The 13,720-nt window shown below is 29.7% G+C and overlaps 1 protein-coding gene across 1 annotated transcript; it reads right to left on the bottom strand.

The window, feature by feature from the left end:
- Positions 1-2,386: 2,386 nt before the first annotated feature.
- LOC132937298 (SCAN domain-containing protein 3-like) lies at positions 2,387-3,286 on the bottom strand. Its single transcript, XM_061004130.1, has 2 exons — positions 2,842-3,286; positions 2,387-2,697 (listed from the first exon to the last, which is right to left on the bottom strand). The coding sequence occupies exons 1-2, from the start codon at positions 3,284-3,286 to the stop codon at positions 2,387-2,389; spliced, it is 756 nt and encodes a 251-aa protein (XP_060860113.1).
- Between the last annotated feature and the right edge of the window lie 10,434 nt (positions 3,287-13,720).

Genomic DNA, 13,720 nt, shown 5'->3' with positions numbered 1-13,720 from the left:
AAACTAGTTTGATATGTTCGTTTTAAAGGAAAATGGTTTTTTTGTATTCCGCAGTAAGCCAGAGGACACTAAATACCTATATTATATTGTAGTCCGTGGTGATATAACGTAATATGGGTCAAAAAAGTTATAACGAATATCGGTCTTTGTCAATTTTTGCTTCGGAGTTTCTATAGGTGGTGTGCCAGCAGCCTGTATCTAAAACGTGTACCTTGGACATTTTGATATAACAATATTGATGATTTTAACGTCCGAAGAAGTTAGCTGATTCTTAAAATATAATATTATAGTTTTATAGCACCGCAAGATTATATTAAAACAAGTGTGCCCAAATTTTCGATGTTTGCGCTGCCGGCTATTTACTGACATTTTGCCGGGCAACTAATAAAATAAAAAGGTGGTGTTTACAACTTTGGATGGGATAGGTGACTCAATATACATATAAAATATATTAAATATTTGACGATAATATATTAAATATTTGACGATAATATATTAAATAACACGACAAGTGTACGAAGGTTGGCCGGCGAAGACGTCTCTTATCGAGCGAAACTCAAAATAATAATAATTCAGCGGAGCCCGGCGTCTCACGGACCGGTTGCCAAATATTATAATAAAAACGGCAGCATGTTCGAAATAGTCTATTGGGAAGTTAATTTTAAAAAAAACATATTATCGCATACATTTAGTGGGTGGATATATAATTATATGAAATGCGGTATAAAAATCCCCATGAATAAACACTCGTCTCCGGAAAAAACCCACCCTAGGAAAAAAAATCTCAGAATATAATATTACTCACAACCATATGAAAGTGATAGAACAAATATTTTTAAACGATATTGTTAGTGTAATATTTTACCACATTATTAATATTTAAAAAACATTGTTCAAGTCAGTATATCAACCATAGCTCAACTAACCTTATAACTTATGTCCCTTGCACTTATTATAGGTTATATATTCAAAAATGTTTTCGCACCCAAGCTATTTATATTTCATATTTTATATTTTATGTAATAAATTGTAATATAGCGACGCTATATCGGTTCATAATATTATATAACACAGGCAGGCATGAAATTGTTGTGGATTGAAATAGTTTGAATGCCTCAGCTCGGTAGTTATTATATTATATTATAGGTGGGTAAGTACCTGCATAGTACATAATATATCGTCGCAAATATAAAATATTAATTTTATTTGAACTCTTTATACTAAATGTATTAATTTATTATTTACTTATACAAATACCTATGATAATAATTATTAATATTAGTTACAAATACTTATTAGTAAAAAAATACATTTTTAGTAGTGAGTATCTAAAACTATAAAGCAGAGACCCGTGTGGCGCTCCTTTTGCGATTTTTTGTACTAGCGTAAGAGACGGCTAATGAAAAACTTAGATGGGCGGTCCCCCAGGTCTCCGCTTTGTAATATTATATTTCAGAAAAAAAAGGTATTTTTACGAAGAACTTAGAGATTATAAGTTTGAAGATGTATAGAAAATATTATCAGAAAAAAAAAAAGGTATATTTACGAAGAACTTTGTATTTATATTTATAGATTAAAGATAAAAACTTTTTTTTATAAATAATTTAGTTTATGTATGAAGATATCAATTTTTCGTCTTCGTTCGGACCTTATTCGCGTTCTCCGCTAAATTTACAGGCCGCGCGCGGCCGTCCTTTGTTCCCGGTGGGCCCGCGGCGGCGGAGATAACGTGCAAACCGAGTGCCGCCGTCGCGCGTGTTTATCGATAATTTTTTAGAAAAGTCGAGTTTTACCGCACTTTACGTCGCGTAGGTATTACAGGCATAAATGCATACGTCGAAAAGTTCGATTTTTTTATTGATATATTTACAGGTCTTTTTTGATTTAATAAACTGCGTTATTATTATATTATTATATTTGACTGCCTTTAGTCATTTTGCCTACTCGATCTGTACGCAGGCACATGTATATATTATAATAAATAATAAATATTAATTATATAATAAAATATCCTAGCTCGAGTCGAGTCGACTATACCAGTGCTTCTCAACCTTTTTTGTTATAGGGCCCCCTAAATTTAATGTAAAACTGTCAAGGCTCCCTTCCATGGATGTAAAAGCAAAAAATAAATAAAAAAAGGTCATCAGTATTATTTTTTTCAATGATATACTAATATACTATACTTACATGCACTTATTTCACAATTTCACACAAATAAATTATTAAAATGTATAGGTGTATAAAACTTAAAAACATATATTATAAACAAAAAAAGAATTGGTAATAATAACTATAAAGAAATACAAAAATATTCAGTAATAATGTTGATTTGATTTCAAACAAAGGCTAGGTTAATAATAATAATAAAAAATGTGAATTAATTTTATTAATGTGACGGTTGGGCTTGCATATTTTCGCATAACATATTTATGTCAGGTGTGATATTCGAAACTGAAATACGCAAGTTTGATTCTAAAGACTGTTGTGAAATGCAGGATCTATGTTTGTTTTTTATAATTTGAAGTTGTGAAAATGCAGTTTCACAAAGATATGTTGATGCGAAAGGTATTAATATAAGTAAAGCCGCTTTTGAAATTACAGGATACTCTTGCTGTCGTCTTAACCAAAATTCGGTAAGTTCTTTTTCATTAAACTCGGTTTCAAGAGTTGAGTCTTCTCTAATTTCAATTAATTGCTCTTTTGCGGCCCATGAAATATGATCGTATTTCAAAGAAATAGAAAATGGTTTTTTTACCCAATCGTCTTCATTATTTTTATTTAAATTTGGAAAATATTCAGATAAAAATTTTAGTACTGAAGACAAATGATCAGTTATTATACTTGAAACTGAAGTTGTCATTGAAAGCTCATTAACGGTAAGAAAATCGTGTAAGCTCGTAAACATTGAGGAATCTCCATTTTTAAATGCGTTTAACCAAGAAGATTTGAGAAAAATTTGAATTAATAATTGAGATTTCATATAATCCCCCATATAGTCTATTCTTCTTTTAATAGTATCATTAGAAACAGGGATGGACCGTAATGCATCTGCAATTTTATCACCGTGTACAATTTCACATATTTTTATTGCTGCAGGTAAAACCAAGTTTTCTCCAATAGTAAAACTTTTTTTAGCTTTAGCAATTAGTAAAGCCATTTCAAAAGAAGCTTTAAGAAGTGTTTTATTTAAATTAGTATGTTTATCAAAAAAAACTACTTGCCGACTTTGTTCTGATGCTTTTCTTTCAAAAAAATCAGACGTTTTATTTTGGTGTTCGGGGTGCATAGTAATTAAATGTCTACTTAATTTTCCAGGTCTCATGCAATCGTTTGAGAGTGTATTTGAACATATGACACACATCGGTCGTTCTTCCTTATTTACGCATGATGCAATAAAACCAAATTTTATATATTCTGAATTGTACTTGCGTTTTTTTTTATTGTTTGCAGGTAAAAATTCATTTTTTCTTTTGCTGGTTGTTGAACTAGAATTATCTGTTTCTGGAAATCTTATGTTACTAGTTGAAGTAGAAGTATCTGATTTTATATTTCCTTTCAACCACTTTTCCATTTTAAACTTAAAATAATATTATTAACACCACACGTCCACACGAAACACACGATATCGAGCAAAGAAACGCGACTGTACTGCAAAGGCTTTACATCATTAAAGTTATCATCATTTTCGATAGTTTAATCTTTAATAGATTATTATTATTATAAGATTAAAGTAGGTAATCTAATAACTCTAATGTGAGATAAACTTTCCCGATGTAATAACAATTTTATTATTATTTAATAACAGTAATCTAACATTAGACTTTATCGACAATGATTAATCATATGGTCGGTTATAATGGTAATATTATAACTGAATAACCGAAAATATTTTAAATAAAAAAAATATTTCAAGGCCCCCCAATCATATAGCCACAGCCCCCTAGGGGGCCGCGGCCCCCAGGTTGAGAAGCACTGGACTATACTATAGGTATGTTTAATCATGAGCATAAAATCAAATTAATAACTTTACTAACCTATATGTATACTATATGACTTAATGAGGATATATTTATTTATTAATATATTTTATATAGTAACTGTATAGCAGTATTTGTATAATACATAAATTTATTATGAATTACCAAAATAAGAAAGTGGCTATTTGATTACCTCAACCAGTTAACTCACCTGACAACTGTAATATTATATTGATATGTATGTATTTATTAGTTCAGATATCATAGGTAGGTATACAGTATACACAATATGTTTTTTTGGGTTGTGTAGTATATCGTTTGCATTGTGTGTAGTTATATACTACGGCGAATGTCATTCGAGGTGACTGACCTGCTAGACACTTAAATAATTCGTTGGCTATATGATTTGCATGGACGTCCGAAAATTTTTAAATTTTTTTTCACGTAATTTATTACTTATTTTTGCTTTTTTAGTAATGAACGTTGTCCGCGATCCGACGCAGTCGGATTGCATATCTGATGACGTGACCTGGCCGTCGTAAATTGTCCACCTATTACTTCTATTACTACCCCTATTACTACGGCGAATGTCATTCGAGGTGACTAACCTGATAGACATCCAAAAAAATACTGCGGCTATATGATTTGCATGAACGCCCAAATTTTTTTAAAATTTTTTTCATGTAATGTTGCGTTTTCGGCGGCAGTAAAGAACGTTAAAAAAAACTCGCGGCGACTATATGATTATTTTACGGAATTTCGAATTTCCGGTGGCATAACCCGGGCTACCACGTCGAACCGCGGTGGTATTAACCTTATCACCTGACTCCTTATCACACACCAACCGGCTCGAGATCGACGACCAGACCAAAAGACCACTGCAGCTTCCGACATCGGTTAAAACTCTTCACCAACTCGGGGGGTTTGAGGGTCTCCCCCAGCGACGCTCGGAGAGCTAATATTATTATAAATCAAAGGTATTATAATGAATAATGTGTTTGCTATATTATCGTATATTGAATTACTGGTTGTCGTTTGCGCATCACTATTGTTAATACATTTTCACCTTTTTTAAATGACAATTTCGCATTTCTCGATTTTTAGGTTAAATATACATATAGTATGTGCACTGAAAATATAACTGATATATAATTATTATACCCAAAATCGCTAGTTTATAATCGCTGTTATCGTTTTTAAAAATGTAAAATCTAAGATATTAGATCATTATACTAATGCTCGGATAAATGTTGACAAAAAATAAAATTACAATAATTTCATTTAATATTGTAGTATATAAGTAATATTTTTAGTATCGTATATTATAAAAAAAAAATTAAATGTAGTTTAAATAATTTAATGATATAATATATTATTCCAATAATCGCAAATAAATGATTAGTCTATAGGTTCTAATACTACAATATTAAGTATTTTTTTTTCCGCATAGGAACTAACATTCAACGCCCCACGGACCCGCGATGCACACTTACCTATAAGGCTATAACCAAAGAATTATGATAATATAGTGCATTATTGTCATGTACATGCTAATTTAAATTTGGCGCTTATAAATATAGCTGCCCTAAGTTCTCGCATTTTCCCAACTCGGTAATAAATTATTGTAAACAGATATGGAGCCACGACTGTATCCTAGTAAAATTACAAACCTATTATAAACATTCGTAATAATAATAATATAACAGCCCACGCTATTGTACTTGCGATGTGTCGTTAATAAATTGTTATATTATATTGGAATCGCCACCGCCCCATGTGTTGCATCTACCGACTTGTGTACCATAAAACAACCTCTATAATGATAACTATTACTGAAACTGATAACATTTCATTCGGAATACGATTTAAGATAGTACTAGATCACATCAGTATCTGTGCCTTAGATAATAATATTATACTTATGATATAATATAATATAATATACCTATGCTCTATGATCTATGAACTAATGTGACATCAATTTTTTTGGACACTAGTTTGTACCACCCCACCGTCCAAGTAAAAAATAATAGTAGGGGTACGCAAAAGAAAAATAAAAATAGTAGGGGAGCTCCGTCTTCCTGCGCACCACCCCCCCCCCCCCCCCTACAATTCGAGTTCTGCCCACCTATATAATATTATTACTACCAGCCAGAGACATTCAAACTGTTTCAATCCACGACTCTTTTGTGCCCGCCTCTGTTATAAAATATTGTTAACTGATATGGCGCCGCTGTATAACAATATATTAGTATTTATTTTATTTAATAGCACATTACATTATTTTTAAAGGAATACAATGGACATGAATTCCAATAATATATTATAACAACCTTCACTATTATACCGGAAGATGTATTGGTAATCGTAAACATGATATTATATCGTGAACACGGCCGTCCGATTTCTACGAAATCGTGTAACAATACCTTCCAGCAATATATTAATATTATAACACAGTTGTATATTTATTGTGAGTATATGTCTGAAAATTCCCAAAAAGAATATTTTAAATAATTTATTTAGGTATTTACGTTTTAAAATTATTGACTCCAAAACAAATATATTTAGGCTTGAATAAACGTTTTTATCATTGATATTATTCTAAAAATTTAATTTACAAATATTGGCCGATTATTATTTTCAAAACATTATCTTGATAAAAAATTAAATATTTTATTTTTAGTAGGTATTGAAAATTAAAAAACAACAATTTTATATTGTACTCGTGAAGCAAGTATCCATAAATAAGGTATGAATAAGAAAATTATACTGGTTCAGTTGAATTAGAAAGTATTCTCCCCAGGCATGGATTAACGTATAGGCAAAGTAGGCATTTGCCTAGAGCGCCGAAATTTTAGGGGCGCTCGAGACGAGAAATAATATAGAATATTAGAATGACATATTTATGGATAACATAGAAACTAACTACACACAAAAAACAAAAAAAAAGATCAATATGTAATTGAAAAAATATTATAATATTATGAAATTACGCAGACATAATACTATTAATAAAATATATTAGTTATAAAAATACGTAATTCCCTTCCAATTATTTAAAAATAAATGAAAAGATGTGGCCTGTGTAGCATTTGAGGCAGCAGTATGTTGCTTAACAGGATAGTGGTTATATAATGGTAATATCACATAATAGATGTAATATCTTGTGATAAATAGTAATAATAATATTGTTCCGTACGCACCACAGAAATACAGAATATCGGTAATCGGTATTACGTGATAATTCCACAGATGTTCTGTGATAATACCACAGAATAGATAAATACTTTTGAGTTATCATATTGTATGTTATCATATTGTTCGGTTATTATAAATACCAAATTAAAATATTGTGTGAAAACTGTTGAGGCTGTCATAAGGGTAAATATATTGATAGTTGAATATTGTGTTGATATTGTTATGAAAATGAAAGATGACCATTTAAATGCACTTTCTCGATTAAGTATTGAGTCAGATTTATTAAAAATACTAAATTTAGATGAAATTATAAATGATTTTGCCACCTCAAAATCAAGAAAAAAAAAGTTTCTCTTATAAGTTATATATAATTATTAAATATAATATAAATTTCATAAATGTATAGGTATTCATAGTTCATACCTTAAAAAAATATATTTTAATATTTGTAAGTTTGTAACATTTCTTTTGTGTATAAATATTTATAAGTTGTATTAAAGAAATACATATAACATACATAATATAAAATATGAGTAATGAGGATGATGCCATAAAATTATTGAGATATCAAAGACCTGCTAACCTATGAATTATGAAGTGAAACAATTAGATACCTAGTATTAAGAATAGAAAAAAAATTAAGTGTATATAGTATCATGAATCTTTTAAGGGCGCCTAAACTGTTTTGCCTAGTGTATAATTTTGGCTTAATCCGGCCCTGATACTCCCTGACTCAGATTTTGATGATGCCCTTCAAAAATATCACTTATGATTATATTTATAATTACTTAAATAAACACGTTAAACAATTATTATATTTTTTACAAATTACAAAATAAATTTTGTTGAATTTGTAGAAAACAATTGAAATAATTTAAAAATAATAATTATTGATACAATTACTAATTTAACTCTTAGAAAAATAACATGTGACATTTTGTTACAAATTTCAATGGGTGTGCTGGTTAGTTTTTAGAGTTAAATTTAGGGTTAAATTCCTTCCTGGCCAGCTTCTTAGCACAGTAGCTTCGTCTGTGTCACGGCTCCTTCGAGCAGACAAATATTCGCAACGCCCCTTGGACCCGTGACACACACGTTGAACAATATACCTACATACAGTACCGGAGCAAGCGTCGGGGCGAGCGGGGCACGTGCCCCGGGCCCCGCGATTTTGGGGCCTCGTTATTTAGTGTTCCCACCTGAACGAAACCAAAAAAAAAAAAAATCAAGTTCAGATTTGATCATGAGTCTTTGTACCTATTACTCGACAAAAACTAACAACATATTACCCAAAATACCCAAGTACAGTAAATTTAAGTTGTTGCTACCAGATTAAATTCGTTGGATACGTTGAAAATATTATGTTTGTTAAAACTAAAGTGCTCATTTATCGGCTATTTAAAGTCATTATCGGCTTATCGCATTTGGTGTAGCCATTAGTATGTATAATATGTAGGTATATATTAGTACTTATAATAGTCACCAACTGTCTATGAAAATATAAATAAATTGAAAAAACGTAAAATATTCGATAAACAGTGATACGGCTAGGTTTCCTTTTATTTTAATTTCCAAATATCTAACTTTTAAGGCTATTGAAAGATATTTGAAAATTTGAAGTTTTTTTCAAAAATGTATAGAAATACTATTTATTTAATAATATTTATGTAGTATATTTAAGTATTTTAGCATATTTTTAATAAAACAAATGCATATTTTTCATAATTTTTTATTTCATATAAATCATAGCCCTAATCATAATACAGAACAACTAAAATATGAAGATATAATAAATGATTTTGCATCCAAAAAGCTAGAAAAATTAAAGAATTATAACTGACAATATTTTACTTTAACAATGTATTATGTATTTAAAATATTATAAATTGTTGTACACACTCATTTTAGATTCTGAGCGGAGCGAGGAAACTATATTGGTTTTACAATGGTGTTTATTTATTTTTTTTTTTATATCCTGTATACAAAATATCTACCAGAAGGAGTACTTCGATTTCAACATAATATAGTACCTTATCTTTTAGCAAATTGAATCAAGATGGTACTCTAAAAAGGTCATTTTTCGATTTTCTCAATAGCTATTTAATGCCACAGGAATAATCACCGACAAATTACGAAAAACCGTAAAAAATTGGATTTTAATTTCAAACGCTTTGTTCATCAACATAGAAATGAATACAAAATAATAATAGGTACCTATTATAATATAAGTTCAACTTACAGGATATAATAAATAATAACAATATCTAGACTGGTAAACCGTCTCCGCTCAAAATCGTTTTTCTTATACAATGATATTATGTCATTGAATTCAAGTTTAATACAATCCTTTATACATTGACCCACTTGTAACCTACTGTACAGCAGAACGACATCGACTTACCCACTTTTTTTTAAATTTCCTTTATAAATTAATATTATTACTCACCTATTATGCAATTATACATTTAATTATAGTATTTATAGTATTTAATTATAGTATTATTTTTTTAAGTACCTAGCTAATTATTAATAATATTTGTATTCTGATATTGTATAATAGTGATTAAGATGATAAGTTTATTTTCTATGAAAATAATAAGATAATACATTTATCATTGATTGTTTTGATTTTATTTACATACCTACTTAATGTACAAAAATCGTTTGATTTAAAATCGATGGACAAAATTTCTTTTTGAATTAAATCTATAATTAATTTAGAATGGGGATGTAATGTATAAGATAGGAATGAGGGCCCCATATTTTTTACTTGCCCTGGGCCCCGCAAAACCTTGCACCGGCACTGCCTACATATACCGATAACCAAAATATTATGGCAATACAATACATTGTCGTCGTGTACATGTTTATATACATTTAGCACCTTTTAATATGTTCACGTATAGTTTGCCCACCTCAGTAATAAAATATATTTTAAGCACATATGACGCCACTGTATCATAATTCATAATAATGATATTTTATATTATACATTTGCAATACAGTTGCGGTTTTGGCATATATTTTTACATGAGGCAACCATAATATATTAAATACCTACACTTTTACTCCAACACAGTTACAAAATACATATACTGTGTTGATATAATTTGTTGATGTATTTTTAAAATTTTAAATGTATAGATAATGATTGGTGGATCATTGATGAAACGTTAGCAAGTTGCCTATTGGGAACTGTGTTTAGAGACGGTAGATTTTCTTCCCTCTGTCGGTGTTCTGCTTTCTGCGCACGCGTCATTTACACTATTTTACGTGTTTGCGAGTGTGTGCGTAGACACATCTCCCTTGCATTAACTTATGCGACGGTGACCACCGCCTCTCTCATGAAAAAATAGATATGTAAGCTATCAACTTTGTAATACGCAAAACACTGGCTCTCCCATTACGATAATTAGGTACTTCATCCGTTCTCCGATATTATATGTTATTATTATTATTATTATTATTATTATTATTATTGAGCACACTCAGCGCAGTATTTAAAACAGCAATGGCTATATGTAATAGTATTGATTATACATAGTATAATTTAATATATTAATAGCTTATAGCGACGTTACAGCAATGTGTAGCCATTCTCGCGTTTCGTGCAAGTTCTGTACAAAAAAAATTAAATATTCCAAAATTTTGTTTATCTATACATTGAATCTAATATATTATGTAAATTGTACTTATATAATAAATATTTTAAATTATAGAAAACGAATTAAAAACAGTGCCAAAAAAAAATCAAACAAATATTTTTTAACTTCTGAAATTACTATGCAGTGCTTCACTTGAACCACTCCCAAATTACGACAGTGGTGAATTATAATATTATAACAGCCCTCACTATTGTACTTGACAGTGTGTCGGTCGTTAATCATTATATTATATTGTAACCGCCGCTGACATATAGGTCTACCTACTGACCTAACCTAACCTAACCTGACTTATAAATTATTTACGTCATTGGCGCAACTGTGCAACGTGTATATTTAAAATATTATTAATATATAATATTTCTATCGTTTAATTAAGTACATAGATGATCGTTTACCCTATAGATTTTTTATGAAAACACTATTATGCATATGCGATACAATATCTACATTTATATTTTAATTGAATACTTATTACGAGAGTGAGTTTAGAGATGTGCGAATTTCAATATTATAGTAAGAAAACCACCTGTGCTTTTGGGTATACAAGTTTTTTATAGTTATGTTGTCGATGCACAAACTACTATGTATAACTCAAAAATCAAACGATGCCTAAGTACCTATCTTACAAAAAATGTGAAAATCAACAATTGTGATTCGCAAACGGTTACGGGCTATTTAATATATTATAATAAATAGCTTCTTTGAATATATACCTATGAATAACAATGAATAACAATATTTTTTTATGAGTGCCAACTAAACATTTTTTTACTAATAAGTCTTTATAACGATTATTTATAATTATAAACATTGGTACTTATATATAAGTAAATAATATTAACTAATTTACTATGAAGAGTTCTAATTAATAATCGATACTTGTATGCATCTCATCTCATAAAAAATAATTATAACTAATACAAATTGTTGATCGTTAGCCTAGCCGACCTAACCTAGACATGATTATAAAATTTGTATCACAGTAGCAGTAATTGTCTCAATATTGTAAAATTATTAAAATATTTTTTAAATGTTAACAATAACGCATGCAGGTAAATTTAGAATGTAATCTATGATATCTAAATAATTAATAAAATGTAGAAGGCAGATCAACTCATAAATTTCCTTCATTGTTTTTGTTAAAATAATAATCTTCAACATACAAAAATATATTTCCCCTTTTCCCATCTCGATAACCAAAATGGTTATAACAGCAGAAATTTAGTTATTATCACGGAATAATAAAATTGAGTAGGTATATTTAACTGTTTACGGTCTACAGTCTACTCCAATAAGTAGGTAGGTGCGCCTGTATATATTATTTTACATTTAGTTTCTTACGATAAAATTATGGTATAATAATAAATAAGGCACCTACCTATAAATAATTGTTTTAACACTGTTGGCGTTCTTTCGTTTAATAGAACTACATTTTTATTATTCGAAAGCAGTCAATGGATTTTGAGTTGTGGCAGTATTGTTCTAGAGGTACCTACTATTTATTCCCGGGCTACCAACGCGAATTATTCGCTTTGTTAAATTTAATTCGTTTAATTATTTCATGATATTGTAAATTTGTATCATAAAAACCATTTATGTTAATATTGTATATGAAATATGAAGTATTTCACAAAAAAGTGAAACTTTGAAATTGCCGTTGATATACAAATATTAATGATGGTTGTTTTATTATTTAATGAATGGAATATGATGAGTGCCCTGGTTGACATATTATTACCATATAGTATATACCTAATATTCGTATCATTTAAACATTTTTGTATGTTTTTCGTCAATATAAAAATGTCTGGTACCATTTTAAATGTTTAATACCAAAGGTTAGGTTATTTTTTTATTTTTTTTATTTAGATTCCAATATTTAAATTATTATGCCTCAACTGTTGGGTATTAGAGAGAGAAACAGTTATGAACAAAATGTTAGGTATAAATATACCATACAATTATTATGAAGGTAATTTATGACAGTTAACTTATTAAAAATTACATTTATTAAAATTCTGAAATATTTCGTGGATATTTCACGATATTAAATTTCATGAAATTTTTAAACATTAATATTGTATGGACTCGTTTTTCGTATTAATGTATTATCATATTGCATACAATACAGCCGTGATATTCATTCGTGTAAAGTATTCGAATACAAGTATTTTTAATGTATTTTTTAAGTATTTTGAATACTTTTTAAAAGTATTTTCAACAAAATTTGTCTGAATGCGCCACTGGTACGCGCAACATGCTTTTACAACCGTGCAGATATCACCGCGGACGCCGAAAAACGGAGTTCACCACTCACGGTACCTGCAGGTCGTCTGCCGAGTCGTTGTCGGTGCAATAAGTCTGGGTGGGAGACGAGTGGCGACGGTAGCTGCAACTGGTTCAATGGGCAACTCGATCTCGGCATAAGTTCCTGTTACTAATTATTGGGAAAACCGGCGCGAAAGTGCCTTTTGTACTGAATCTACTGATGGTTAGGCGGTTTCCCCCCTACGCGAAGTCGGGATACTATTACCTAGGTGGCTATAGGTACTGGTCTGTATGTATTTTCCCGACATTTCGTATACGGTTTGCTTTAAGTGAAGTGCTTTATTTGATAATATTAGTAGAAATTGTACTTACCAGCGTATTAAGTTGCAATAACAAAATTAATTTATTAGAAAAAGTAAAATAACCGATATAATACTATATCTATATACCCCGCCGAATCGGAAGGTACAAATTGTCTTCATCAGAGCGTGTTTTGTTAATTTGTTTTCCCAATAGTCCACGACACTATATGCACCTATGCAAGATTTTCTTTTATAGAATTGGTTTATTAAGTAGTTATCCATACAAAGTTGAGAACATTTTGAAATA

Source organism: Metopolophium dirhodum, chromosome 1, assembly GCF_019925205.1.
Source record: "Metopolophium dirhodum isolate CAU chromosome 1, ASM1992520v1, whole genome shotgun sequence".
NCBI classification, from domain to species: Eukaryota; Metazoa; Arthropoda; class Insecta; order Hemiptera; family Aphididae; genus Metopolophium; species Metopolophium dirhodum.
The sequence above is the reverse complement of the archived record's forward strand: the minus strand, read 5'-3'. Positions and strand labels throughout refer to the sequence as shown.